At 51.0% G+C, this 26,873-nt stretch overlaps 7 protein-coding genes across 8 annotated transcripts; 4 read left to right on the top strand and 3 right to left on the bottom strand.

Annotated features, from left to right (window-relative positions):
* Positions 1 to 392: 392 nt before the first annotated feature.
* Positions 393 to 4,778, bottom strand: AAFC00_001424 (uncharacterized protein; the record flags this gene model as incomplete). The annotated part of the gene is made up of 3 exons (XM_069340612.1): positions 393 to 862; positions 924 to 4,400; positions 4,451 to 4,778. 3 exons carry the CDS (start codon positions 4,776 to 4,778, stop codon positions 393 to 395), a joined length of 4,275 nt encoding a protein of 1,424 aa, XP_069204083.1.
* Positions 4,779 to 5,228: 450 nt separating this feature from the next.
* On the bottom strand, positions 5,229 to 6,305 carry AAFC00_001423 (uncharacterized protein; the record flags this gene model as incomplete). Its single annotated transcript, XM_069340611.1, has 3 exons — positions 5,229 to 5,387; positions 5,446 to 6,153; positions 6,210 to 6,305. The coding sequence occupies 3 exons, from the start codon at positions 6,303 to 6,305 to the stop codon at positions 5,229 to 5,231; spliced, it is 963 nt and encodes a 320-aa protein (XP_069204082.1).
* A 1,392-nt stretch (positions 6,306 to 7,697) lies between these two features.
* AAFC00_001422 (uncharacterized protein) lies at positions 7,698 to 8,928 on the top strand (the record flags this gene model as incomplete). The annotated part of the gene is made up of 2 exons (XM_069348548.1): positions 7,698 to 8,422; positions 8,478 to 8,928. 2 exons carry the CDS (start codon positions 7,698 to 7,700, stop codon positions 8,926 to 8,928), a joined length of 1,176 nt encoding a protein of 391 aa, XP_069204081.1.
* Positions 8,929 to 11,182: 2,254 nt separating this feature from the next.
* Positions 11,183 to 12,036, bottom strand: AAFC00_001421 (uncharacterized protein; the record flags this gene model as incomplete). The annotated part of the gene is made up of 3 exons (XM_069340610.1): positions 11,183 to 11,452; positions 11,504 to 11,638; positions 11,782 to 12,036. The coding sequence occupies 3 exons, from the start codon at positions 12,034 to 12,036 to the stop codon at positions 11,183 to 11,185; spliced, it is 660 nt and encodes a 219-aa protein (XP_069204080.1).
* A 1,954-nt stretch (positions 12,037 to 13,990) lies between these two features.
* On the top strand, positions 13,991 to 20,027 carry AAFC00_001420 (uncharacterized protein; the record flags this gene model as incomplete). Its single annotated transcript, XM_069340609.1, has 2 exons — positions 13,991 to 14,022; positions 14,078 to 20,027. 2 exons carry the CDS (start codon positions 13,991 to 13,993, stop codon positions 20,025 to 20,027), a joined length of 5,982 nt encoding a protein of 1,993 aa, XP_069204079.1.
* A 1,177-nt stretch (positions 20,028 to 21,204) lies between these two features.
* AAFC00_001419 (uncharacterized protein) lies at positions 21,205 to 23,932 on the top strand (the record flags this gene model as incomplete). Of its 2 annotated transcripts, none has more annotated exons than XM_069340608.1 (4): positions 21,205 to 21,737; positions 21,796 to 21,890; positions 21,945 to 22,020; positions 22,096 to 23,932. In XM_069340608.1, 4 exons carry the CDS (start codon positions 21,205 to 21,207, stop codon positions 23,930 to 23,932), a joined length of 2,541 nt encoding a protein of 846 aa, XP_069204078.1. The 2 variants fall into 2 exon arrangements, with proteins under 2 accessions (XP_069204078.1, XP_069204077.1); XM_069347923.1 differs by having other exon boundaries at positions 22,075 to 23,932.
* Positions 23,933 to 25,301: 1,369 nt separating this feature from the next.
* On the top strand, positions 25,302 to 25,913 carry AAFC00_001418 (60S ribosomal protein eL24; the record flags this gene model as incomplete). The annotated part of the gene is made up of 3 exons (XM_069340607.1): positions 25,302 to 25,352; positions 25,411 to 25,554; positions 25,626 to 25,913. The coding sequence occupies 3 exons, from the start codon at positions 25,302 to 25,304 to the stop codon at positions 25,911 to 25,913; spliced, it is 483 nt and encodes a 160-aa protein (XP_069204076.1).
* Positions 25,914 to 26,873: the final 960 nt, after the last annotated feature.

Here is a 26,873-nt window from a genome sequence, read left to right as displayed (position 1 = left end):
ACTTCTTCAAGGGGACGAGAGACAAGAGGGGATACGGGGTGTTGTATGCGATGATTGTAGAGTACTGTAAATGTGTAGTTGCCGTTTGGGGTAAAGGCAAAGGTATAGAAAGGGAAGGGACGCCGAGGCTCACTTTGACTCCCGTCTGACTCCAGATTGTATCTTTATCCCCCCCGCAATACCTTACTTATCTTGACCTCTACTGTATATCTACAGCTTTGCAATATTACGGTATATCCAAGTACCAGATCAACCAGGCAAAGCAGTGGTTGTTTCCTTCTTCTGCATATGCATGCAGCACGTAATCATTTTTTAGGTTACTTGTGAAGAGTCCCATCTATCATAAACCAAGCGTGAGTCTCATCTCAGCCTACCTGCCTAAGGTACAGTACCTATGCCCCGTCAACCTGCTCCATGTTCGCTTCCCCGTCCACCCCATTACTATACTGCAGCCCCTGCTCCTCTTCATCATCGTCATCATCATCGTCTGCCACCTTGTTCTCGGCTGGAGGCGGCAACACGCCTCCGCCAGCCTTCAAAGCTTCGACCTTGGCCTTTGTCATGTCGAAGACATACTGGCCCAGATGCTCCACTCCCTCCATCTGTGCCACTGCGCCTTCAGGGACATCGTCGTCGACCTCTCTCTGCAACCGACCCACCATCTCTCCGGTCGTGAGTGTCAGTTTGTCGGCGCGTTGGAATAGCAGTTGGAAGGCTGAACGCAGCTCGAAGCACGATTCGAACACTGCGCGTCGGCCGAGGATGTAGAGACCTAGTCGGGCACGCGAGAGCGCCACGGTCAAGCGCCGGATGTCGCGCAGATAACCCGGGCGGGACGTACGTGTCAGGGACAGAATGATGTCTGGTTACGACAGTCAGTAAAACACTCGATAAGAAACAATGGAGATATGGACAGGACTCACAGTCATTCTGCTCGCCCTGGTACTTGTCCACCGTGCTGATTTTGCCCGGCATGCCGAACAAGCGATTGCCTTTACAGCGGTGTGCGAGTACGTCCTTGACCAGAGCTCTCTGGCCAGCATACGTCGTCAAGATGGTGATCTTCTCCGCCGCGTACCCTAGCAGTCGCATGTACATGAACAGTGCCACTGCATACTCTGCCTCTCCCAGGTTCTGAATGAAATGCGGTGATGGCTCCGTCTCGCCTTTGCCCTTGTAGTCTGGAACGTCGATGAATTGATACTCATACCTGAACCCTGCGTTTGCCGCTCGGAACTCTGGCGCTTGCGTGACAAGCGGCAGGTTCCCGAGTTGCGGGTATCTCCACTTATACAGCTCGGCGATCCCTGGACGCGCACGCCCTTGCTGGTTGAGCATGATAGTCGGCACACCGAGTCTCACCAAGCGCAGGAAGAGGCTCTGTTCGAGATTGGCGTATTGTCTGAATGCGAGGTTCTGCACGATCGGGCTGTTCTGCAAATGGTCGCCCACCAAAACAATACGCTGAAGCTTGGACTCGCCATCCACAGGGTTCTGCAGCGCCAGAGGTATGAAATTTTCGATTTCCGTAATCTGCGCCGCTTCCTCCATGATTACATTATCGTAGTGGAAGCCGAGGTTCGCAATCTCTTCTCTGCGCATGGCGGCGTGGGTCGATGTCATGGCGATGATCCGTGCTTCCTTGATGAGCAAGTAGTTGTTCTTATCTCTGGCGCCTCGGAGGATCTCGAACGGTCGAGTGTCGGAGAGAGCGGCGAAGATGTGGTCGAGATGTCGGTTACAACCGGAAGCAATGTCGACAAGCTGTTCTCGGCTGGCGTCCGCTGGGAAGAGAGGTTGAGGTGCAGTCGAAAAGTAGGCGTGGAAGGGGAAGCTGTCGATGATGAATTGTGCATCGACCCCAGCGTCGACCTTTTCCCAGTACTTCGTCCAAGCCGGCTTGATGTACACCTGGTTGAAGTAGTCCGCAGTCTCACACGAGCTTCCGTGTGCTCCTGGAGCATTTATACTAGCAGCAAGTCGTGTGACCTCTGACAGGTATTGTACTGCATTCTCTAGGAATGACTCGACACGACCGTGTTTGCTGTAGCTGGCCTCGGTCTCCAATTCCTCTTCACCATGACCGAGTCTCAGGAGATGACGGTCATCTATATCGAGAGCTGTGATTTTCTGGAACAGCTGATTCAGGGCTTGATTGCTGTGTGCCACTAACAGTGTCCTCTGCTGCGGGAAGTTGTGGTAGATGTTGTTGATGATCTGTGTTGCGACGTCCGTTTTTCCGGTACCGGGGGGTCCGACAATGACAGTAAGTCCTGGTTGGGTGCCCGAAGTGATGGCCTCGATTTGCGCGGGATTGAATCGGACCGAGTTGAGCTTCGGAGCATCCACAGGGTATGGACCGGGATTGGGCGGCTTGTATGTGCCGACCTTGACGGATTCTGTTGCTGCACGCGGTGCCTCGACCGGCTCCTTTCTCCGTTTCTTAGCAGGTCTGGCCTGTGGTGCTGGAGTTATTGAGCTTTCCAGCACGTAAGGCGGAGGGAAGCTGGAGTTGATCTGCGCTTCGGGCTCGACAGTCTTGCCTGGCAGACTCTCAATCAGATGCTGCCAATCAAGGAAAGTGTCGCGGTAGTCAATGGAAGTGAGTCGATTCGGCAAGCGCTGGTAAGACGCAGCAGCCGGGTCGCTGTATCCCAAAAACACCTCACGTAGCCATGCCGGGGCTGGGACATCGGAGAGCGCCAGGTGCCTGATGGACTCGAGAATTGACTTGAAGTTGTTCTCTCTTCCCTTGCGTCGTATGATGAGGTTGATCGAGTCGTATATGTCGGGTTTGCCAGCGCGGGTGCGCTCCTTGTCCGCCTGGAAGGCGATGGGATCCAACCGTAATAACAGTCTGCGCTGACTCACACGACGTTCGTACGCATTCGATCGATCCTGCTTCTGCTCACGTAACATCTTGCCATTGTCGTCGAGGACCTGTATGACTTCTGCGCAACGGATGTGTTTCACACCTTGTCTGCTAGATGACGTCGGCTCACTGTGTCCGTTGGAAGTGGGAGTGGTATCGTTCGCTTCGACGGCGACCAAGTAGACAATGTCATGTGGACGAAGCGTCTCCCACTCCCGCCGAATGTTAGGCGTTAGTCGATTGACGTCGAGAATGATTTCGGCATCGACCTTGGCGGGATGTTGCTCTCCGACTCTAGGCAACGCTTCGTCGACTATGGCTGGCTTGGAGATGGGAAGGGCCATGCGTGAAAAACCATCGAACTTGGTGGTTATACCTAGACGTTTCGGCTGTGTACGTTTCACGGTATCTTCGACGTCCTGTCGGATTTCATAGAAGCTCTCCGACCGATAGAGCATGAACGATCTCCACAGGAAGTCTCCCATGGTGAGGTATTGAAGGTTCAGCTTCGGCACTGCAAGTGGTCTGGATCCATTGTAACCCTCGGTCCGCACAAACGACTGGTCATACACGGTGTGATCAGTAGGCATGACAGTCATATTCTCCATGGTCTCCTGATATGTTGGTCTTCTTTCGTGTGCTGATAGGAGCAGCTCCATGTAGAAGGATCGGTCACGAACAAGCAGTGACGATGTAGGGTATTCCGTTCGGAAGGACAGCAAGCTGCAGAGCTGTATAAGCTCATCATCGGACAAGGCACCAAGATGGCTCTCGAGATCGTCTCTGGTGGCAAGAGAGGCAAAGTTGGCCAATATCAAAATCTTCAGCTTGTCCTGGAAAGTCTTGAAAGAGACTCGCTGAAGTCTGGTCAAAGCGGCGTGGTGGATCTGATCGTACTCGAGACGGGTGTACTGCCTGCCGCTGTGGTCCTCGATGGGGAAGAAGGAAAAGTGTTCTAGCAGACTGTGCATGTCCCGGAGGAGCGAGTTGTCCTCGTCGACGTACATGGGGGACAGCTTGACGACGGACAGAATGTTCAAGTCCTGCAGCAGTGCGCTGACATATCTCCGGGTCGGCAGCTGGCTCTGCAGATCTGTCAGCAGTTCCAGGAAGCGCTCGCAATACAGAACGCTGTCGCTCCGCGTGCTGGTCTGCACATCGTACAGCCGGTTTGTGAAGTCGAGAAGCAGTGAATAAAGCCATGACCTTTCGAAGCGTAGCCGTGCCTGGACGGGCGGTTCCGCAGCATCATAGCGCTTGCTCGCCGCCCTCCAGGACTTTTGGAGTTGTTGTGCCTTGTCTAATCGCTCTGCTCTTGCGCTTTCGCTGTGCAGGTTGTGCCATATTCCAATCGACACAAGGGGCGCACACTCTTTCCGAACGATACCGCTGTCCAGGGACTGAAAGGCTCCGATGACGAAGGCGATGAGATGCGTGCGAAGCTCGGTCGCAACAGAAGTATCGATGGTCATTGACAGCACGCGGCGGAAGAAGGAGGAGAAGCTGGCCGAATCGTTGGTGAAGCTATCTGCGAAGCGGTCAGTCAAGGGCTCCCGTCCTTTCGACACTGTCACGCACCCCAGATATCAAGACCCTCTCGGCGCTTGACGTTGACCAAGAGAGCCAGCAGCAGGACGTGGTAGTTGGAAGCATCCTCTGAGTAGCCGGGCCACAGGTATTTCTCCAGCAGTTGCAACTGCTCCAGTAACAGCAGCGATCCGTATGCGAACCCTTCTCCTTCCACATGCTCCCAGATCTCTTTCTCCACCACGGCAGGCTGGACCTTCGGCTGCTTGCTCTTCCCTAGCCAGTGTTTCCGTGCGAGTTGCGCAAAGTGAGTGTCTCCGGTCAGATCGTCCACTGTCGGTCGAGTCGAAGCCGCTGTTTCTGCAGCACGGGGTGCCATGTCGGGCGCTGTTCGGGTCGGTGCTATTCGCAATTTCTCATAACTTTGGGTGTGTCTGTTTGCGACCAGCGCTGTGCTAAGTAATATCTCGTGCAAGAGCTGGGCCAATGGTTCTGATTTAGCTTATTCATTGCGCGTGACGAAAAGTCGCGTTTCATGAAATCCAGAGTCGCCAAGACTGAACATGCGCGGTCAAAGCTTCCATAATGGTACTTTGCGACGGTACCTCCTCTATCATGTTGTTGTTCATTCAACGTACAATAATATTTACTACTTACACGACTCTTGTGACGGGATCAGGACAGCTTCCAGGTCGGTGGGATACTAGTGGCCAAAGATATCTCAATCTAGGTGCATCCTTTCTCAGGCATTACTTCGTAGGGAATAGTAGCGGCTGCGTCTTGACCATGGCCGAAACATAAACACCACTCCAAAACTACCTAACTTGCATCACTTCTTTCCGCCGGCGAGCAGACTGAGGAAGATGCCCCACCCCACACCAACAACACCACCAAACACTGTCCTTTGCTCGACCGGTATCAAAGTGAAGCTGATGAGCGAAACGGCAGGCCATAGCTTTTGACCAGCCAATAACAGAGGGATTGAGTCCTGTTGTAATGGGTCAGTACATAGGTATTTCTGATGCATACGTGTGGCTTTGACTTACGTTCTTCACATTGGATGCGATGTAAGCCAGTGACTCGCCTCTCAGGGCCCCAATTCCAGCAATGAAGAACACAGTATTGACGATCGCTCCGAAGGTCTGATCCAAGCTGAACTTTATTGCCGTGTTCTTGACGTTGAGCTTCTTCTTGGTGCTGCTCCGTGTGTCGGGTTGAACTGCGCCATCGGCAGCCTTTTCGATGATCTTTCCATCTGGGGTGCTGAAGGTCTGCGGCGTAATCAAGTCGCTAGCCTTGGTGAATGCGCTGTTCAATCCAGCCCGTGCCTCATACTCCTTCGCCTTCGCCTTGACCGTCTCCACGCCCTCGGTCGCTCGTCTACGGACTTGGTGAACAATTTCTGAGTCCTGGGTAGCAGATGCGGCGGCCGATGTTTGGTCACTGATTGTCTGGAAAGCTGGCGCCGTCTTTTCATTCAAGGCTTGCAGTGCTGGTCCTGTCGTGTCGCTGATACTCTGTAGCGCTGGAGCAGTCTTCTCGTTCAGTGCTTGCAAAGCTGGTCCTGTCTTGTCTGTGATTTGTTTGACACCGGCATTCTGTGCAATACTGTCCATGGTGCCATGCTCCGAGGCCGCTGTGTAACCAGGAAATGTAGCCTCGAGCCAAGATTGCCACAAGTAGTTCGGTGGGCATGACATGAGAGAGAAAGTCACAAATTGCCCAAGAGGAACCGGATCAATGCTAAACGACTTCTGTGTTGATGTCTTAGCTTACAGTCATCAATTGGATTTTCTATCATCGAATTTACCCCTGTCTGGTAGCATGATATCAACTGGGCGAGTATGTTTGAGACTGCACTCAGACTTGCGGCCTGGATGGTTGCCTTGACGATTGGAGAAGCCATGGTGAATAAGGCAGGCCAATACTCAAAGCTCACAATCTAACAATAGGAGTTGGATTTTTGGGAATATCAATGCGTGTTCATGGATATTATTTGGAAGTGGAAAGGATGGTTTCGAGAGTAAAGAAGGGTGTAGGCAATGAAAAGTAAATGCTGCAAACCCCACCCCCACCCGCTGCCCTTGTCAACAAGGTACTGCTTTGAACTATGATGCCCTCTTTTTACATTTATGGTCGGAATCGTAGAGAGTCGTGCCTGCCAACCCCCTGATAAATCGTCTGGGGTTGCACGTTGGCGTCGTAGCCGGTGGTTGATCGAGGTACTGTGAGTTTGAAGCTCCAAGTCGCGTTGCAGCAGGGCAACCCTGTCCGCACAAGCTGGCCCAGTGAAGTGTCGGTAGACCGTAATATAAGGTAGTTAGGTATGATATATAGGCGACTTCTGATGCTTAAAACGTGTCTATGTTATGGGAGGCTAGCTGAATGTTGGTGCAAGTCTGTAATAAACAACGTCTCTGGTGCGTCGCATCTTATCTTTATTATCGAAGGTTGCCTCCGCTGTGTAGACCCTGTGCATACCTTATATCGACGGGTCGCTACTGGCTAAAGGGCAAGAAGTCAACCGATCATCGATTGGGTTGGTACGTCTCAGCTCTACAGCACAAGTGGCAGGTCGCAACACGATTATCGCACGTACTGTACTGTGTATACATAACTTCGATGCTACATGTAATGAGGATGTAGACACAGCAAGTGGCGTATGGTCCTGATGTATCGGTAAGACGTCGGCATACGGGGGCATCAACAGTGGCCAGCCACCGGCTGCAAGCACTTGGACCTTATCCAGCCACGCGGATTGACAACAAAGGGAGAAGAAGCACAAGCAAGAAACCAAGGGCTGACTTTACATTACTCTTTTGTACCTTACTTTGACCTCGACTAATACACTCCTATTCCTGCACCGATACCCGTCATACTGTTTTATGCACCGTGGCACTTTTGTTGTTCTTGTTGTTGATCCTACAGTATTACCACCGGTCAATACCATCGACATCAATCATCCACTTGCTTGCTGTTTGTGTCTTCCCGTAATCACCACTTGCCGTCTTCACCGCGTCACTTGCGCGCTCGTGTAGACGAGAACGTCAGCAACAACAGCAACGACAATATTGCATTTCGTCAACATAGCATTGTTACTGCTGTTGTTAACAACTCTGCTGCATTGGGGACATCTCAACAGCAAACTGATTGCCTTCGCTTATTCTTTGGATCTCATCATCGCTTGTCAGCGTCTGTTGGATTCGCGACCGTCGCACCAGTCTCTTGGTAGACGCAGACTGGCGCTGCACCTTAATTGATAGAGGACCTTTTTGTGTGTCGCAAAACTTGCAGCATCATGTCAACAACGCCTCCGCGTGCAATGCGCCTTCGCACTCCTCCTGCTCCTCATCATGGTCCCGACTACGACAATTATGAGCCATACTCTCCCATCAGACGATCAACCAGGAACTCATCGCTACGGACGAGGCAGCAATCTCCCACTGCAGAGTCAAGCTCCACGGCGAGGTTGTCCATGACTTCAACACCACGCAAGACCACCCTTAGCCGTACCATGTCATCGCAGACCCTTTCGCCTCCATCATCACCAGAGCCAGCCGAGCGCCATGCTGAAGAGCCAACCTCTGTGCGCCGCACTTTGTTTTCATCACGCAAGCATCTTCCGCTGTCAGCCTCGGACAACCAGGACTTCAAGTCGTCACCAGCCATGCTTCCGACCCCGACCAAGACCCCAAGCAAACAGAATGCCACTGCTTCGATGCCTACTGCGCGTATCCTGAACTTCAAGCCTGCCAGCCTCGAAGATGTCATGCCATCTGCGCGCAGACAGCGCAAGTCTCGTCTGACCCTCTTCGAAGACGATGCGCCCCAAGCAGAGAGCATCAGCGTATTCACTGACGCTCAGGATCGTGTACCTGATATGGACCCGTCCGAGGACAACCCGTTCATTGGCTCAAGAAAGCGCGAGCCTAAGCCAACGAAGAAAGCTATGCTTGCAGCTCGTGACCGTGAAGCCGAAATGGAAGAAGCCGTCAGAAATGAAGAGGGTCTGATATATGTATTGTAAGTCTTCCCTCTGCTCTCGTCATCTTCATATATGCTAACATTGCAAACACAGCCGTGGCAAGAGGATTTTCCGCCCATTTGCTTCTTCGTCGCGTGATACCTCAGACCATGACTCGGCTGCATCCGAGCAAGGACAACTCAAACGCAAGGCTGGACATGGCGCACATCGTCCCATCACTCGCTCCGCAGTCAAGCCGCGCCTGCTTTGGCCAAGCAAGGAGCAGCTGCACGAAGATGAGCCCAGTCACACGGCACACGACGACGACGAAGAAGCCGACACCGACATTGAGCAAGAACACATGCCTCGTCCCATGCCTCAAGCGGACAAGGATCTTGTCACCCCGGCCAAGAAGATGTTTGCCCCGGTAGACATGCTAACCCCCCTTCCACTCATCGAGCCACGAGATCTGCCGCTAAGAAGCTCTCGTTCATGTCGCAGTTTGACCCAATCCCAGAAAGAGACGAGATCGAGACGCCTGCCTCACCCGCTGCCACTCCAGTAGTCAAGGCAAGTCGTAAGAAGACTAGCCTCTTTGAGAACTGGAAGCGCACCAAACCTGGCGTCCCGGACCTAGACAGTACAAAGCACGGCAAGAAGCGAGCTGCCGACCCTCTCCACCCTGCAGAGGAGCCGAGCCGCAAGCGTACTCGTGGTGAAGCTGCCGAATCTGAGCACGCCTGAGCCCCTACCTTGAAGCGTCGTATTGTTTCGCCAATGTGCCGACACAAGACGAGATAATGACATTTGAACTTTCGAGCATGGGACCTAGGGCGTCTTTTTCATTTCTGGACAAAGCAAGCAAAAAGAATAGCGAAATCGTCTTTCAGGGCCCCGCAATATGATATCCAAGCCCCGTATCTTCTTTTTTTCTTCTGGATTTCGGCGTTGGATCTGGGCTTTTACTTGGGAGAGAATTGATTCGAGAGATGGGCTGTCTTCTCTGATATCTCCATGTCGGGTTGTTTTTCACCATGACAAAGGTGGCACTTCGAGTGGTGTTATGGACTGGACATTAGGAGGATCTCCACTGAGTACAAGGATGAGGTTCAGGAGGACAGAGTGCTGGGCAGGATGGCCCAGGAGGAATCCCTGGCAAGTAAACACTTGTCTCAGGCAACACAGAGGCTAGCACTACTCTTGGTGTGCATTTGAGTCTCGTCGAAGGTAGTTTCGACGAGCATGAGAGAGTGTGCACATCTGCTCTCTGTCATGGCTCTATTAGATAGAAAACAGTAATTAAAAATATGGAAACCAAAAGAGTGAAAGTTCTGTCACTCTCTAACTACTTTTTCGTCTAGCTAGTAGCATTGCAATTTAGCCATCGTGTAGAAGGTCAATAACCAGCTTCACGATTGTTATACACATCTTAGTCACAGGCTACGACCAGAGTCTCCAAGACTGCTCGCAATGATTCGACTGTCTACCTTAAACACTACTTTTTCCTCTTGTTCAGATCATTCTATCTCGAACTGGTGGTGATATGGGCAAGGTGAGTATATGTAGTTGGTAATGATATGTAAGGCAAGGTAGTGGTGGAAAGTGAGGTGGAAGAAGGTGAAGCAGCTGGCGAAGTTGCAGACTCACTGGGCTTTAGATGTTGTGGGTTTTACTTTACTACCTACTTTTACCTACTTTACCTACCTTCCCTTTCTCAGGTTGAAGTTATTTGACGTGAGATGAGAGAGACGACAATACGGTACTCAGGCTATTTCATACCTAAGGTACCTTGCTGTATCTTACCTTGACTACACTCCAGCTCGGTACTTGACTTGCCACCTAGTGTATACAGTACGCGCGCTGTTACTGGGGTAACGGTGTAACGTATGAGTCACCATAGAGACAAGGTCTATTCGTTTACGAGCGGTATAGACAAGGATGTAAGTGTCTGCTCTGGTCTAATGCACATCTAATGACTTACTGTGCACGTGTACAGCAGAGCTAGTTGTCTGTCACAAAAGCCAAGGTCGATTCAGGGTGGAAGGGGCCGGTAGCGACCATAGTCAACATCCAAGAGTCGAACGATAGACCTACAACAATTCATGCATGGATGACTATCAGTTCCAAGACACACACGAACAATATCAGAAACAGAAACATCAACAGAACTTTCAATTTGCCGAATATGGAAAGAAAAACCCATCAAGAAATGCAACCTATCCTATGTCCTGAATGAGTCAATACATCTGGATCTTGTGACAAGCAAGCAGTAATATGCTCAGGAAAAAGAAAACAAGTCCGACAGCAAAGGAAAAGTGTTTGTTTCTGTTTTCCATTGGTGTGCCCTTTTATTCCCCCATTGCTACTAACAATAACAACAACAACTGTTAATCTCAGTCTCCGTTTCTCTGCCCTTTCTTCTTCTGCTATCCGGATCATTTCAGGCAAGCGGCCGACGTTGACCTCTTTGACGGAAAGAAAACTTGAGTTGGATGCAGAGTAGAGATGGCGTTTTAGGATAGAAAGATAAACCTTTGAAAGTCACAAGGGAACAGGGTAAACAGGCAGAGAATAAGATGACAAGATGAGAAAAGCACAAAAAAGGAAAATTACATTCACCGCCCCGAGTGATACGCCGCAGTGCGCCATCCGTCAAGCATTTCCTGGTGTTTTGATGAGAACACACCGGATCATATCACGCATCTGCTTCTTCTGCCTCTTCTTCTTCTTCTTCTTCTTTCTTCTTCCCGTGGGATCATAAATATAACGCATTCTCCATAGCAAGTAATCAACACCGCTTCTGCTTCCTTTCAATCTTCCTATTGATGTCCGGAGTGGCGTCCAGGCATGGGAGCAGAGGGGATGGGGTAACCGCCACCGGCTTGTTGCTGCTGAAGATAAGCCTGGTATTGAAGGGCTTGTTGCTGATCAGCTGTCATGCCGTAGGCATTGGGAGGCATCGCCGTGTTGCGTGCCGGCATGCCGGCGGGTGGTGCGGCAACAGACGCGTGTTGTTCTTCGGGAGACTCGACGGCAGACTCGCCATCGACTCCGTTGGAATCAGCAGGCTCAGGCGCGTTGAGACATGCCTGCGATGGGAGTCAGTCCATGTCAGTTGATGATGAAAAGAAATCACTTACCTGGATGAGGTTCTTGCCCTCTGGCTTGGTGACCAAGGGCTGAAGCTTCGGCGTGGTAAAGGTATACACGAGACCAGTCTCGGACACGACGAGAAGAAGAACCTGAGTGCCGGTGAGGACGGACAACTCATATGCCTGTAAGGGGGGAGATGACTGTCAATTACCAGGCTCGGAAAAGAGCGACGACGCGACGCGTGGTGGTCGTAGCGACCGGGGCAGTCTCAAGGACCGCGCGCGCTCGGGTCTGTCTCAGGTTTTGTTCAGGACGAACGACATACCTTCTTCATGATGCCGGCCTTGCGCTTCGAGAAGGTGATGTGTCGACGCGACTTGTCCTGGATGAACTTAATTTCTATCTTCCTCCTCTCACGACCTGGCTTGTCGTCGTCGTCGTCATCGTCGTCGGCGGCAGCAGCAGCGGCCGACGTACGCTGGCGCTTGATGCCTCTGCTCTCAGCGATGCCATTGCCGTTGCCCTCGTCCTGGGCCGAGGGCGAGTTTGCCTGCTCCTGGTCGGTGATCTCACTTGCCATTGTTGATGATGATGGACGCGACACACTGATGATGCTTAATTGGCAGTGACAACGAGCTAAACGCTTTTGGTATTGTGACGCGGGGAGTCAGAGTGGTGGATGAATGGAGTTAGCGCAGTGGTGGGTGACAATGAGTTATTGTCCTTCCGCGGGCACGGAGACTCGGCAAAACAGACGAAAAAGGGGAGTGACAAACGCGGTCAGGGTAAGGGCGTTTAAGGTGAAGAAAGTCTTGCCTGAGTAGAGTAAAAGCGGATGAGAAGGGAATGGTCAAGGACGGATGGATGAGGAAAGAGCGAGTAAAAGGAATGCAGACCCCACTCATCTGCGCCCTGTCATTGGTTCGTTGCGCTCTCACGATCGGCCCGCTCTTGGACCGAGGTCCGTGTTACTCAACATTGACCACGAAAATCTTACAGGACTGCTCAATGCAGACAAAGCTACTGCTTCTGCTCAGGGAATACACCTGCTCTGACTACTACTGTACTGCTTCTTGTGCTTGGCTCTCGCATATCCTCGTACTCGCCAATGCGGCAAGTGCAACTTGACCATGACTGTTGCCTTCCCGCTGCAGCGCCCTCTCTGCTGCTTGTACTTGCAGTTGCATTAAGGTTCTCAATCCGGGAACCACTCGACTTTGTCCGGATCTGTGCTGAGCAATATGCGGCATTCTCAAACACTCGCGAATTATGTTACAAAAGGGCAACTCTGTCCTGTTGCACACCACTGTGAGTATCAGCAGCAGAGACGAGGCAACGCAGACAGGAAAGGTGTAGCACAAGACGATGCACGAATGTCCCGCTGTTTCACTGGATATTCTACAGTGGACTACAGTACATACCATATGTGATGCGCACGGTAGGTCGCACTCTGAAACTGCAGTAGTTGCAAACGGCCACACTGAGGAAATAGGCTACGGTACTGCACCCATGCTGTGCTCTGTCGGCACGTTCTGAATTGCTGTCGTGAGTATCATAAGTGTGCAAGACAACATGATGCGCAGTTGTGTACATTGACAGGGCGCTTTGGGGCGTTGAGTGAATGTACCGTCAGTGAGACAAGATACCCTACAGTGCGCTCTGCCGTGGTATAATGATGATCTACGTCGCCGCTATCCGGACTTGGGTATTCGGATCACATTGTGGCATAGCCTTTCAAACACATACGGAAGGCCATAAGCTGCACAGTACTTGGTCCACCTTGCAGAAGCTTTGCAACAGTATATGTGGAACTATAATGCTCAGGAGGATTTGTATCGTACTTCAAAATGCTTGCAGCCCTGCTGGATTGAGGTTTCATCGTATGCAATCATGTGAACATAGATTTATCCATCTACTTCTCACTTGACTGGAGGCTCACACCTGCTGGCTTCTTCTGACTCGGAGAGTTTCCAAGTTCTCAGGCTCCAATCTCCAAGGATGAGCCTAGGAGATGCAGTAAGTTACGCAACGTAGAGTGTCCGAACATCAGATGCCACGCGAAAGCGACGCGAATGAGGCTCTGCGGGAGCGGAAGTGGTTGCATTAGTGCCCGTCCAGATCGCGCTCATTGACCGCGTCAAACAACCAAATCTTGAACATCAGGTATTCACCCGTCTTTTATCTGGTGTGAGGGCGGCGCTTTGCTTGGGCTACAGGTATATAACAACAATAACAACAACAACAACATAAGAAGTAAGAGCGGTCAGGACAGTCTGATCGAGTGCACATTGAGGGTCCTGTCACCTCCTGTGCCTTCACCTTGTGTAGAGTCATTGCCACTTGACTTGCTCCACTATCGTCCAGCATCATATGTGCATTCATTCTGCCTGCCATCTTGCTCCTTCCATCTCCATCGATAACATCCTTCACCTGCCATCACTGGCTTTGTTGTGTTACACTCCGCCTATGACAGGACCACACCCACCGACCGCTATCGTTCTCTCCACATTCGCTCGGCCTCGCCTGCCGCCACCATGTCAGATCTTGATATAGTCCGAGAAATCGAGTGGGTGGCACCTTTGTTCTGCTATTCGTTTTCCATCTGTACTGACACCGCGTAGAGATATCCTGGCTCTACCCAAAAACATCCACTGGTTCTGCCCTCGTGATACGGACATAGACGAGTTTGCTACATACTACGACGAGGACGTCGCCGACATCCTAGCTACAGAAACAGCCGAAGAGAAGGAAGCTAGGAAGGAGAAGATAGCCCAGGCTCAGGAAAGGAAAGATCATGTTCTACACGCATGCCACATTCTTGCCTTCGATGGTGAACAAGCACTTGAGCTGCTGGCCAAGTTGAAGGAACAGCTGAAGCTGCAGTTGACCCGATGTACCGTTTGCGTCCGGGAATACCACCGTGGAAGACAAGAGCTGAAACATGGTCTTGAGGAGCAATATGATGGCGATGTCGTTGCCGACTTCATGGCGCGCTTCGACCGCATGAACATCGACAGAATTACCGCAGGTCTTGATCAGGCCATGAATACGCTCATGGATACTGAACCCGCCGAGCGCTCAATCGCTGTGCTACCACAGGCCGAGATGTACGCTCTTTTTGAGTCAATGCACTGCACTGCGCTCTTGCAGGAAGAGCACTTATTGGAAGCTCATTTTGACAAACCTTTTCGTCTAGTCCAAACAAGAAAGAAAATTGCCCTTTCGGAATACACTCCTGCACTGGCCTCTTTTCTTTTCAGTAAAAACACAGATCGATCTGCCTGGGCCCTCCGTGGCTGGAAGAAATTCAAGAGACCCCTCAACGCTCCCGAGTTCGACTGGGCTGTCCGCGATGTTCTGACAGCAGCTGCCACTCTAATCAAGATTTATGGTGGTACCCCTGAGGCTCTATCCATTTTCTGGCGAGGCACCCGTATGATCGTGGAGAAGCTCACCAAGGACATCATCACCCATCATTTCCGCGCCATGGACGTCGATATCTATATGCTCATGCTTGATCACCTACAGTCCGATTTCGAAGGCTATCCAGACATCATAGCGACTATGCAGCTCCTGTTGGAGACGTCATCATTTGATTTCTGGGACGCTTTGGGTGCCATATCGCCACAAACCGTAGCCGATCAGCCGTTCAACAGCCCTTTTCTTGATCGACGTATGACAGCTACGGAGCAAGAAGAGTCTCGTCAGCTTGACCTTCTACTTGCGTGGGTTGGCCCTTTCATATCCTCAATAAAAGCCACAAATCTGGCCCCCGCTTGCCGAGCCATCGTCAACCAGCTGATGTCCCGGGCAAAGGCTGATCGAGTCTCAGCTTATGCTCGTTCACTGTGCTGGCAGATCGGGTTGAAGACGTTGGTCAAAACATTAGTGGTTCTGGACCAAACAAGTGCTGGAAGTGCAATCGTTGCTGACCTTCTAGAGGTCGTCCGATGTCACATACATCAAGTCTTGGAGGACATAGACACGTACAGGGATAAGCCTGAGCTCGCCAAGGAGAGAGCTCTCGGGCTAGATCTTGTTCGATGCGCACTGACTCTAGACTGTTCCTCGCTTGCACGCACTAGGGAAAACATTCTTAGAGGCAACAATCTTGGTCACGATCTCAACATATCGTCGCTGACCATCTGGGCAGCTACAACAAGAGCAGTGAGACCTGGAAACATAACCTTGGCGTCTGCTATTCTGACCGGCGTGCGGAAGCTTGTGATCTTCGAACCGTTGACAGGCAAGCAGTCATCAGCCTCACCGAAACAAGCCGAAGCATGGAATGGCGGTTTCAGCAGGGCCTCAGCTTATGTCCGAGATCTGCTCGAAACTTTACAAGATTTCGAGTCGTCTGAACTCTTGGAGCTGCTGAAAACGCCAGAGTCTGCACAGGCTTTCTTTGCAGCGACTTTCTCTGGCCATGCAGAAATTCAACAAGCTGCATCGACCATCCTCAAGGCCATGGCTGGGGCAGAGACGCGGCGTGATGGCATCAGGTACATTCTCGACAACTTCCTCGCCGAATCCTCAGAGGCAATGTCTCATACACTGAAAACGATTGCCAAAGCCAGACTCTTTGCTCCTTGTCGAACATTACTCAAAATTGGCAACGACATCCTTGACTGTTTGTGTAGTCCACAAGATGGTATATTACGCTCCAGAGTCTTGACTTCTAGAAATATAAGTGCAACAGAGAGCTTCTGGCAGTCTCTGTGGATCGTTGTCGGCAATATCTTCAAACACACTGAGGAGTGGTCTCTCTCTGGGCAGGACAAGAACATGATGATGGAGTTCTGCAGAGATGCAATGGATTTTGCAGACCAAGCCTTTGATCAGTACAGCGTTATTACAGGAGCTCTACACGAAGCGGAGGCAGGTGCCAAAAGCACACTCCAAGATACACAAAGAAGGTTACTGCAGATGCCTAGAGAAGCATCTGGCCATGCTACTAAATGGCTTCGTCTACGTGATGAGTACCTCGTGGCAAAAGCTGTTTCATTGACTTGTCGGGTCATGGGCCGTTTGGGTGACGTGGGCTTGCAGCTTCCCGAGGAAGCCTCTTTCTTCATTGACGATATAGTCTCTGGTACTGCAAAGAACAAACTCACTACAGGACAAAGAGCAGAGCTACGGCGTGCCTTGGAGAACCATCTTGGCCATGAGGCCGACGCCTCCGAAGCCTCCGAATCCGATGTGCAGAAACCCCAGAAACAAGGAAAACTGAGTTCTTGGGTGACATCGACAGCTTCTGGAGGTGTTATCACAATACCTCAGCCGAAGACAAAGACCAGCATCGACTTAGATACTTGGAGATCCGCAGCGCAGGCACGCAATCAAGAAAAGCAGGACTTGAAAAAGGCCATCAATGGCGCCTCACCCACCGCCGAGTTGCTCAGAAACCAAAAGGATCTCGTCAACAAGAATGTCATTTCGAAAAAGACTGCAGCCGCGCCTCAACTCTCTCCTAGCGATTTCAGGCGAAAGCGCCAGGAAGAGCAGGATGCCATGCGTAAGCGCAACCTGGAGACCATCGCGGCAGCAAAGCGAGCAAAGGCCGGCTTGGGAGGAGCCGGATCTGGACTTTCAGGTATTGGAGTCGAGGGCAAAGATCATTCCTTCAAAGGAGAGGGTGTCATGGTCTCCTCTGATGAAAGCAGCGATGACGAGGATGGCTTTGATGCCGAGTTGTTTGGTGTTACGAAGACATCTAAAAGGGCCGACACTGTGAAAAGGGATGCCGCCGGTGCGATCGGTCTTAGGCCAGAACAACGAAGGCCGGTCAAGTTGCAGCGGCAGGTTCGATCCGCTAAAGATATGCGAGCTCGTTTGGCTCCTGACTTGTCACCCCTACACAAATCCATACTCGGATGGGATTACTTTCACGACGGTGACTACCCACCGAATTCAGGCGACTGGCAATTCAAGGCTGTCGCCGATTCATTCCGCCACGTTGGCGAATACCAAGCTACATTCCAGCCTCTACTCACTCTTGAAGCCTGGTTTGGTTTCATGAAGTCTAAGGAGGAAAACACTAGTAAGCCATACGAGTTCAAGATTGTCAGTCGCTCGAGCGTCGACGCTTTCATTGAAATTGGAAGTTCCTTGTCCCATGCGGACAACAGAGAGACTCAGCTCTCCGAAAGTGATGTTATCCTCTTCTCGAAGGAATCGAACCCAACGAACAGCCCGGATGCGCCTCATTGCCTTGCATTGGTCTACCGAATCCGCCGCAAGAAGCAACATCTCGAAGTGACGTATCGTGTGTTGCCAAGTTCCAACATGGTGTCACTCCTGACACCAGGCAACGTTCTTTATGGCTCAAAAGTTCAATCCATTACACCTCTGGAAAGAGAGTACGGAGCACTTCTGGGTTTGCAATACTACGATCTCTGCGATGAAATCGTCAAGGCCAGACCGTCACCGTTATTGGACTACTCGGACAAGCAACTACAACCCATCATCGAGAACTATACAGTCAACAAAGCACAGGCCAAGGCCGTCAAATCTGCAGTAGACAACGATGCCTTCACACTGATACAAGGCCCCCCAGGTTCAGGAAAAACTAAGACTATAGTCGCTCTGGTGGGCGCAATTTTAACCGACAGCTTATCAGAAAAGTCAGGCACGACGAGGATTCTGGTTCCCAAGTCGACTGGATTGAATCAAGCAGCTGCACCAACAACATCAAAAAAGCTTCTTGTCTGCGCACCTAGCAATGCTGCTGTAGATGAGTTGGTGATGCGTTTCAAACAGGGAATAAAGACGCTTAAAGGTGTCCATAAGGAAGTCAATGTGGTACGTCTGGGACGTAGCGATGCCATCAATAGCAATGTCGTCGACGTGACCATGGACGAATTAGTCAATAAGCGTTTGGGGCAAAATAATGGCGACAAAGATGCACGTGAGAAGACGCAAGCCATCATGAAGGAGCATCAAGCAATCTCGGAGCAAGTTCGCAACGCCCGTGCAAAACTCGACGGCGGCGAAGTCAAAGGCAAAGAAGCATCTCAGCTGCAGGACGAATTCAATGCTCTGCGAAAGCGAAAAGCAGAACTAGGCAATCAAATTGATAATGCCAAAGATGCGGAAACCACTGCGAGCAGAACTCAGGACCTCAACCGGAAGCGAGTGCAGCAAGCTATCCTTGATGAAGCGCATGTGATATGTGCTACACTGAGCGGTAGTGGTCACGACATGTTTCAAAGCCTGAACATCGAGTTCGAAACTGTTGTTGTCGACGAAGCAGCGCAGTGCGTTGAGTTGAGCGCTCTGATCCCTCTGAAGTATGGCTGCGCCAAGTGTATCCTTGTTGGAGACCCAAGGCAACTGCCTCCAACAGTCTTTTCGAAGGTCGCATCGGCTAAGAAGTATGAGCAAAGCTTGTTTGTCCGCATGCAGACTAACTTTCCAGGTTCCGTACATCTTTTGGATACGCAATATCGTATGCACCCTGCCATCAGTTCGTTCCCAAGCGCTACGTTCTACGAAGGTAAATTACTCGACGGAGACGACATGGCGAGTCTTCGTCAAAGGCCATGGCATTCTAGCGACCTGCTAGCTCCTTATCGATTCTTCGATGTTCGAGGTCAACAACAGGCTGCTCCGAAGGGGCACTCACTCATAAACTTGGCCGAGATTGATGTAGCCATGGCATTGTATGAGAGGGTTACCACGGATTATTCCGACTTTGACTTCAAGAGTAAGATCGGCATCATCACGCCTTACAAATCCCAACTTCGGGAATTGAAATCACGCTTTTCAAGCCGCTATGGTGATAGAATCTTGGACGTGATCGACTTCAATACTACCGATGCTTTTCAAGGCCGTGAAAGCGAGATCATTATATTCTCTTGCGTTCGTGCTTCTCCGACCAGTATTGGTTTCCTCTCGGATATTAGACGTATGAACGTTGGTATCACGCGAGCAAAAAGCAGTTTATGGATACTAGGCAATTCTCAAAGTCTAGCAAACGGAGAATACTGGAACAAGCTTCTAGTCGACGCTAGGGAGCGAGCGTGCTATGTTGATAACGATGTTATGAGCAAGCTTCGAAAGCACTCGTCCCAATTCCCAGCTAAGGCCACAAAGATGTCTGCCGGGCTCAGCGCCATGAAGACGAACACCCCGATCAAAGTCGAGGCGCCCGCACATAAGCAGCTACCGAAAACGTCCAACGGCGGTGTCAAAGAGAGCGTCTCAAAACCACAGATGGTAAAATCTGAACCTCGCGACGATGCAATGCAGGGCGTCAAAGTAAAGGTTGAGGACAAGATCACAGCCATGCGTTCCGTCGCAACGACTGTTGGCGAATCGCGCTCGATCAAAGACGGCGACGTAGAGATGCGAGACGCAGGTATGGGCTCTCGCAGTGGCTCTGGGACACCTCGCCCTTTGGCGAATGCGACGACAGTCGATTCAAAGACTTCCGAGCCTGCAGGCGCAGGAGGCGCTGCGAACCCCAAGCCAAGGACTCAGCAAATCCCTGGCCGAGCAGCAGCTCCTGTCATTCGGAAGCGAAAGCCTGCAGACCCCTTCATGCCTGCGCAGAAACGCAAGAAGCAGTGAAGTCCAGTGTGACTTGTACAGTGTCGGATGTCTGGCGCAATGCCATACAGAATTTAGACGCACACAATGGTATACCTAGACTGAAGCAGTAATGATAGTACAGTCCGTAGCGACAACCATATGGAAGCCGCCGATGATCAAATACCCAGGTACGGTACGCTACCTTATGTAGGCGAAGGAGTGGGTACTGTGCAATGCACTGATGAAAGTCGCGTCATCTTTGCCCTGACCGCGCTAAGGTAGAAGAAAGCAATGGCGTCCTGTCAAGCTCGATGTCATGCATTTTGCCTTTGCTATGACCCTCGCGGAGCGCGGCCCGCTGTATCTCTTGCAACGTCCGGGGATAATCTATCCGGCAGGCTAGGCTAGAGTATGTGGTACCCACCTGGCTTACTGGACATCAACGTCCCTTCACGTACAATGTCCGCGATGCAAGTAAGCTACTTTATGTCCGTAATACTTATTGCGACGATTACTCGGAGTCCGTAGCATCATTCCGTGCAAAAAGCAATTCGAGGTGCACTCGACTGCGGAGCAAGGCGTCCACTAGACCGCGCAGAAGGCGAAGTAGGCAAAGTATCCCATCTATTCCACTACTGCGATGACTGTCAAACTACTGTACCTTGGATAGCTAGTGCCGACGCCCACCATCCCGGTCGCGAAGTCTCCACCCCTGTCATACGCGATGTAAGCTGCAGACAGACTAAAACAGTCAACTTTAGCCCTTGCATGCAGTCCTTCCATGTCGCATTTAGGCGCAGACCTTTGGCATCAAACGTAGATCCTGTAAGGAGGATGGAGATGGTGGCGCCTCTTCCGTCTGGACCTCTGTAACTACCCCTGTTGCTGTCCAACCAGATTTCAAATATCTGTGGATCCTTAGAGTACGCTTGCACATGTCCACCGTACATCACCTTGTCCAGTACGCTACGCGTCTATCCTTGCGCATACATGATCACATTGGCACATTTTATGAGCACTGCGTCTCGCCCGTCCGTCTCAGTCGTGTTTCTACTCTCTCGATGTTTGTTTTTACGCATTCCGGAATACTTATGAATACCTTTGTGTTTCATCACTCCTTGTTGCATTCTATTAACCCGTCCAAATTAGCAATATTGGCAATCTGACCGTCCCTTTGGCAAGCATTCGGGCCCGTCATCTTACCCTTTCGTCTTAGATGCATGCTTCCGGGGCTCCACGTCGTAGGACCGACCATCGCTTCTCGAATCATACGCCCAGGCAGCACGAGGTTCAGCAAAACCCTGCTAGATCAGGTCGCTCGTCAGCGATGCTGAACCCGACTGGTATGACGGTCAGCCCGAATGCAGTGCCCTCTATTGCCAATCCCATACGCGAGCACCCTGTGGCTGAAGAAGTTGGGCCAGGTAAACTTAAGAGGGGCCACACAGGCTCGCTGCAAGGTAGGGATGTGAAACCAGCACCAAAGCAAGACGTCCAGCCTACCCTCCATGATATCCCAGCAGAAGTCTCCTCTCAAGGGCCGTTCCTCGACGAGATGATGACCCAGACGAATCTGCTTGTTTTACCTCCCTCAAATCCGTCTTATAAGATGGCAGTATTCCTCAAAAGTACGGGGCCGCTGGAGGCGACGTCCAAGAGATCCCGGGGCAAGAAGATCGTCTCTGCGATGAGATTCTTCAAGTCAAACTCTAGAGGTCCGTCAGAGAAACTCGCTGCAGCTCACCTAAGGTTCGTGACCTATTTGTGCTTGTATGACATTTGGCTTTACATCTCTGACAGATCCAAGGCTGAATGACGTTGTGCCCAAGCAGGACGAAACACCAGCTCTCTCTGCCGAGCAGAAGCTCCCTCGAGGGGTGGTCCAGAAAGTGTCGAAGAACGGTCAGAACTTGAAGTGCAGCATGACTGAACATTGGACTAATGACCTCCATGAAGGTAGGAAATACTTACAGATTGAAGAGACACCCCATATATCATCAACATCTGTTGGAGATTGTGCACCATCTCTTAAGTAAGTCATGATCCATGAGCAAAATCATGGCGAACACTCTAATGTCTTGACCAGTCCTGATATTCTTGAATCCAGTGTTTCTGTTTGCTTCCCTGAGCAAAGTAGTTCGGAGAATCTGAGCAACTGGATGATAGCATTCGAGGACGAGGCGCCTGCCAGTGTTGACATCAAGACCTCTGGCCATGATAGTGAAGCAGCTAGTAAGGGAGCATGCCTGTCGAGCGACAGGTCAATGGAGTCTACAGTGCGCATTCTTGATGCGTCCGATAACACCCCCGGGAAGTCCCCTGCCGAGCAACGCGCCGCGCCTGCACACGATGGCAGGGTCAGCATCACACCACAAATTTCTCACGACACAGGCACCAATATTGCGCCTCTCAGAAGCCATCCTGTAGTAGTCGGCTCTCCATCTTTGTTACCACCACCGTCTCGAAGCGACAAAAGAGCAGTATCAGTACAGAACACGTCGAAGCCACCACAGCTTGCACATCCGACACCCCGTCGGGTAGGGAGCCAGTCTACACTGCTCAAAGGAGATAGCAGCGATATCACAGGCCTACATTGGTCGCGAGATCCTGCTCTGGAGCTCAAAAGAGTTGTGCAAGATAGTCCAGGACCTCCTCCCCCGCGCAGCCCGCTGAGAATAAACAATGAAGGCAAACCTAGAATGATTGAGAATGTCATGGATAGAACACAAGCACGCGGCAACGCTCCCTCACCCGAGGACATGAGACTACGCAACGCGCCCAAAGCACAGCACCCAGCATTACGAGCCCCTTCGGTACTAGATCTCACCGCTCTGCCTCAAATTGAGAGCCGTGGCAGAGTCAAATCCATAGACACGTACAAAATGATAGTAAGCGTGGATGAGAATGATGAGAGCCACGACAAGTTCAACGCATCGAAGGTGCTACCAAAGGCTGTGAAGAGCAACGCTCGATTGTCTGGCACAATCGACCCCCTGAAGAAGTCTTCACAATCCAACACTCCTCGCCGACGATTGAAGAGGGCAAGACCAGATGGACCACGACCTCTCGATCTCGCCAAGCTTCGCGCACATACATCAACCACCAATCTGTCCGGTGTCTCGTGCGCTGGAGCTTTGCCAATGAAACATACAGGACGACTTGTGGACATATCAGAAAATGTGCGAGTAGCTACTGCAGCTCACGCCGGGTCGCCTAAGATTGGCTACATTCGAAGACCGACCAACGCATTTCTTCGTGGCCGCAAAAGTCCTGTATCTCGCCCACGCTCAGCAAGGCTTACCGTGAACTCAAGGGCGGGTACCCCGGATCGGAGAGTGGTTATAGATGAGACACCGAAGACGCAGCCAGTATCACCACCACCAATGAAAGAGCTGCCACCTACACCCACAAGACAAAGCACCGCGTCCCAGCTTTCTCGGGACATGTTCGATGCGAAACTGGCCAGAGCAGGCTCAATCCAGAAAACCTTACCTTCTCCCCCAATCGCAGATCGAGGTAACAGCCTAGATTTTCCATCTCCCCCATCAAGTACCAGGACGGCTGGAAGGGCAAAGGCTATGAGAAGACAAGACGATCAGGCAACTACACCGGTCAAAAACAAGCCATTGCCCCCTCGTTTGGCCGAGAAGGCCGAGGAGAACGAGCAGTCTAGGCTAGAAGCCAGATTGGCGGCGATCGAACGGAGGAACCGGCTCCTCGAGGCTGCATTGATGGCGGTACTCAAAACAAGTGGTACTCTGAATGGCTGCCCTTGTAATCTCGAAACATTAGGAGCCACCGAGCACGTCTGCGCACATAATCACCAGCGACTGCATCATAACCACCACCATCATCATCAGCCGCACGCTAGCGAGAGTAGCACATCGACGGGTGCGGGGATAGATGTACTTGATATATTCAAGGAGACAAAAGTCAGATATTGATGGTTAGTATCTAACGAATCTACGAATGGCATGATGGGACGTTTCGGTGAATGATGAGCAATGCAATTTGATTTCTAGCTTAAGAATGTCAGGGGCATTATGCTCATAAATTACACGCCTAATCTTCTACATGCAACCGAAAATATTCTATATATTGCAGAACGGATCAATCTGAAAAGCAACACGACATGCATCATTTACAAAGACTCAAGTCTCCAGCGCTTGTAAGGCGGCACTCGAACTGTAGCATGCCATGTCAATTATCATTCGTGCGTGCATGCATGCACACAATCAATACATCAATAATATGTCATGGTCCAGAAGCTTACTTGATACGCTCCTCGTACATGAGATGTATATACACAGCAAATGCATCTGTACGCGTGCGTCTTATGCATGATGGATACAGTCCTTCCTACCTTGGTTCTGACACTGTATTCAGATTTGGTTCTGTCGTGTGAGAGGTATGGTAGCAGATGAAAACACGAAGCTGTAGGAATGCTGGTACTGAGAGTCTAGCGCATTGCTTGTGGAAGAATGCTACCGGGCGATAATGCTGGTATTTCGGGGATAGTGTGGCATGTATTCGGACGAGGTGGTTGTGGTAGAGCTGTTGATGAGGGGATATATGGAGACAGTATAATTATCTGATTAGAATGGTTGATTTTGTGTAAGACGGTGCTGGGTCTTGGCACTCGATCATACTAGTAGTTCATCAGGAAAGTCTGGAAGTGATGGGACGAGGAGAACAAGATCTTCTTCTTGACGTTACTACGATCATCGTATAAGTCAGAGACTACAAGCCTCTATTGTCTATTAATTATACTATTGTCGAGCATAAACCGAAGAGGTGCAATAAGTTGCGCGATTGCTTGAAATGCTGAGGCTGGAGGCTGCAAGGCGGAGGGTCATGACGCCAAGACAAGTGAGTGTAGATCGGCCCGTGCACTTAGCGACCACACAATCTCACAAATCCGACATTGGCATCATCGTCCGCCTTCGAGAGAAATCGCCCAGCGAATACTAACGACAATCAACAGCACACGCGGTACGCAACCCCATGGAAGCTCGGATGACTTGTAATGAAGACAGTGTGTGCGCGAAAAACATGGAACGGAAAATGGGATGAGATTTGTTTCGGGGCTTAGGGATTACGATGCACAACAAGGGATTTTGGCCCACAGACGACCGCCACTTTGTCCTCGACACCCGAATAATCGATCGCTCTGCTCACGAACTCATCTCTCGAATCCCTGATTTCCGTCTACAACGCATACTGCCATCAGTTCACTGGTCATCCGAGTTGAAAGCCCGCACAACTCCCTGAACAAGCCTTCTAACACCCGTACAGAGCCAATCGACAATCAAAATGCGTGTCTACGAAGATTCTTTCTCCGGCGCCAAGATCTACCCTGGTCGCGTTCGTCTGCTCTATTTTCTCCTTAACAACCGAACTCGGCGACTGATTGATTGAACAGGGCAAGCTCTACATCCGTGGTGACTCCAAGATCTTCCGCTTCCAGGCCGGCAAGAGCGAGTCCCTTTTCCTCCAGCGCAAGAACCCCCGCAAGATCGCATGGACCGTTCTTTACCGCAGACAACACAAGAAGGGTATCTCTGAGGTCAGTACCGAGAACACAAGAAAGTCGCAGATGGTGGAACAAGATGGCTGATGGATCTATTCTCTCTACAGGAGGTCGCCAAGAAGCGCAGCCGCAAGACCGTCAAGCACCAGCGTGCCATCGTCGGTGCCTCCCTCGATGTGATCAAGGAGCGCCGCTCGCAACGCCCTGAGGCCCGCTCCGCCGCCCGCGCTGCCGCCGTCGCCGCTGGCAAGGAGAAGAAGACCGCCGCCGAGTCGCTCAAGAAGGCCGAGAAGGCCAAGTCCGCCGCCGGCGCCGCAAAGGGCCAGGCCCAGCGCATCCAGTCCAAGCAGGGTGCCAAGGGTCCTGCCATGAAGGTCAAGGCCACTTCCCGTTAAGGAGTCGATTGTCACGGCTGCTTGATGTGGTTTGATTGTCGTTCGGGCGCAGGTTGAGGCTACGGCATATGGGGTGTGCATCGTCTTTTTTTAAAAAATCAAAAAGAGATCGAATCAGATACTTTATGGGGGTTTCTTCTACCAAAACACTCTGATCATGCCTCAAGAACGAAATTTCATGGGTGCTATGTAATGGTACCGACCAAAAAATGCGTTGATGATAGGCTTACTTGCAGCGTACTGAAATGCACCACACCATATTGAACCAACTTTGCGACCTGCACACATGAGATTTTTTGCGACTTCGAGAACACAATAATAAACAACTCCAAATCAAGAATAAAACGCCCAGATCAAGCCTGCCTAACCGCTCTTTCCTCCACTAGACATGTTTCTGCACCAACAAACAACCTAAGGTAAGAATAGGGATGTTCTGACATGACCTAATGTGAACAGTGGTCCACCAGCAGCTTGCATGAAAGAATGACGATACGCAAGGGCCACACACGGTAGGTAAACGAATCGCACCCCAAACCATGAAATCTCACCCATCTGCGACTACAACCGAAATCCCATCCAACAAAACAAAACAAAACAGACTCGGACAAACTATTCAAGGAGCCCCTACTCTGTGAAATTCTTAATGAACACACAATACTTTACCTCTCCCATTTGGAAGAATTCCCCACTACTACTCCAAGTCTTCCTGTCCTGTCCAACTGCCTCGGCCTCCCACATTGTCTTCTGTTCCACCTAGATCGCGCGGCCTCGTTTTTCCCTCTGTATGCCTACGTCCTACCCTAGTGAGTGTGTAATGTGCCCGAGAAGGGCTGAGCATTACGGAAAAAGGCTTGGCTGATCCTGTGATCCAGTATGTCTTATCATCTTATCTCTTTAAGGATAGAGAAGAGGTATACAACCGAGGCAAGGATCTCAACAAGGTATTCATACCTTTAATAG

The sequence above is a fragment of the Neodothiora populina genome, assembly GCF_041146345.1.
Source record: "Neodothiora populina strain CPC 39397 chromosome Unknown canker_contig_12, whole genome shotgun sequence".
NCBI classification, from domain to species: Eukaryota; Fungi; Ascomycota; class Dothideomycetes; order Dothideales; family Dothioraceae; genus Neodothiora; species Neodothiora populina.
The sequence above is the reverse complement of the archived record's forward strand: the minus strand, read 5'-3'. Positions and strand labels throughout refer to the sequence as shown.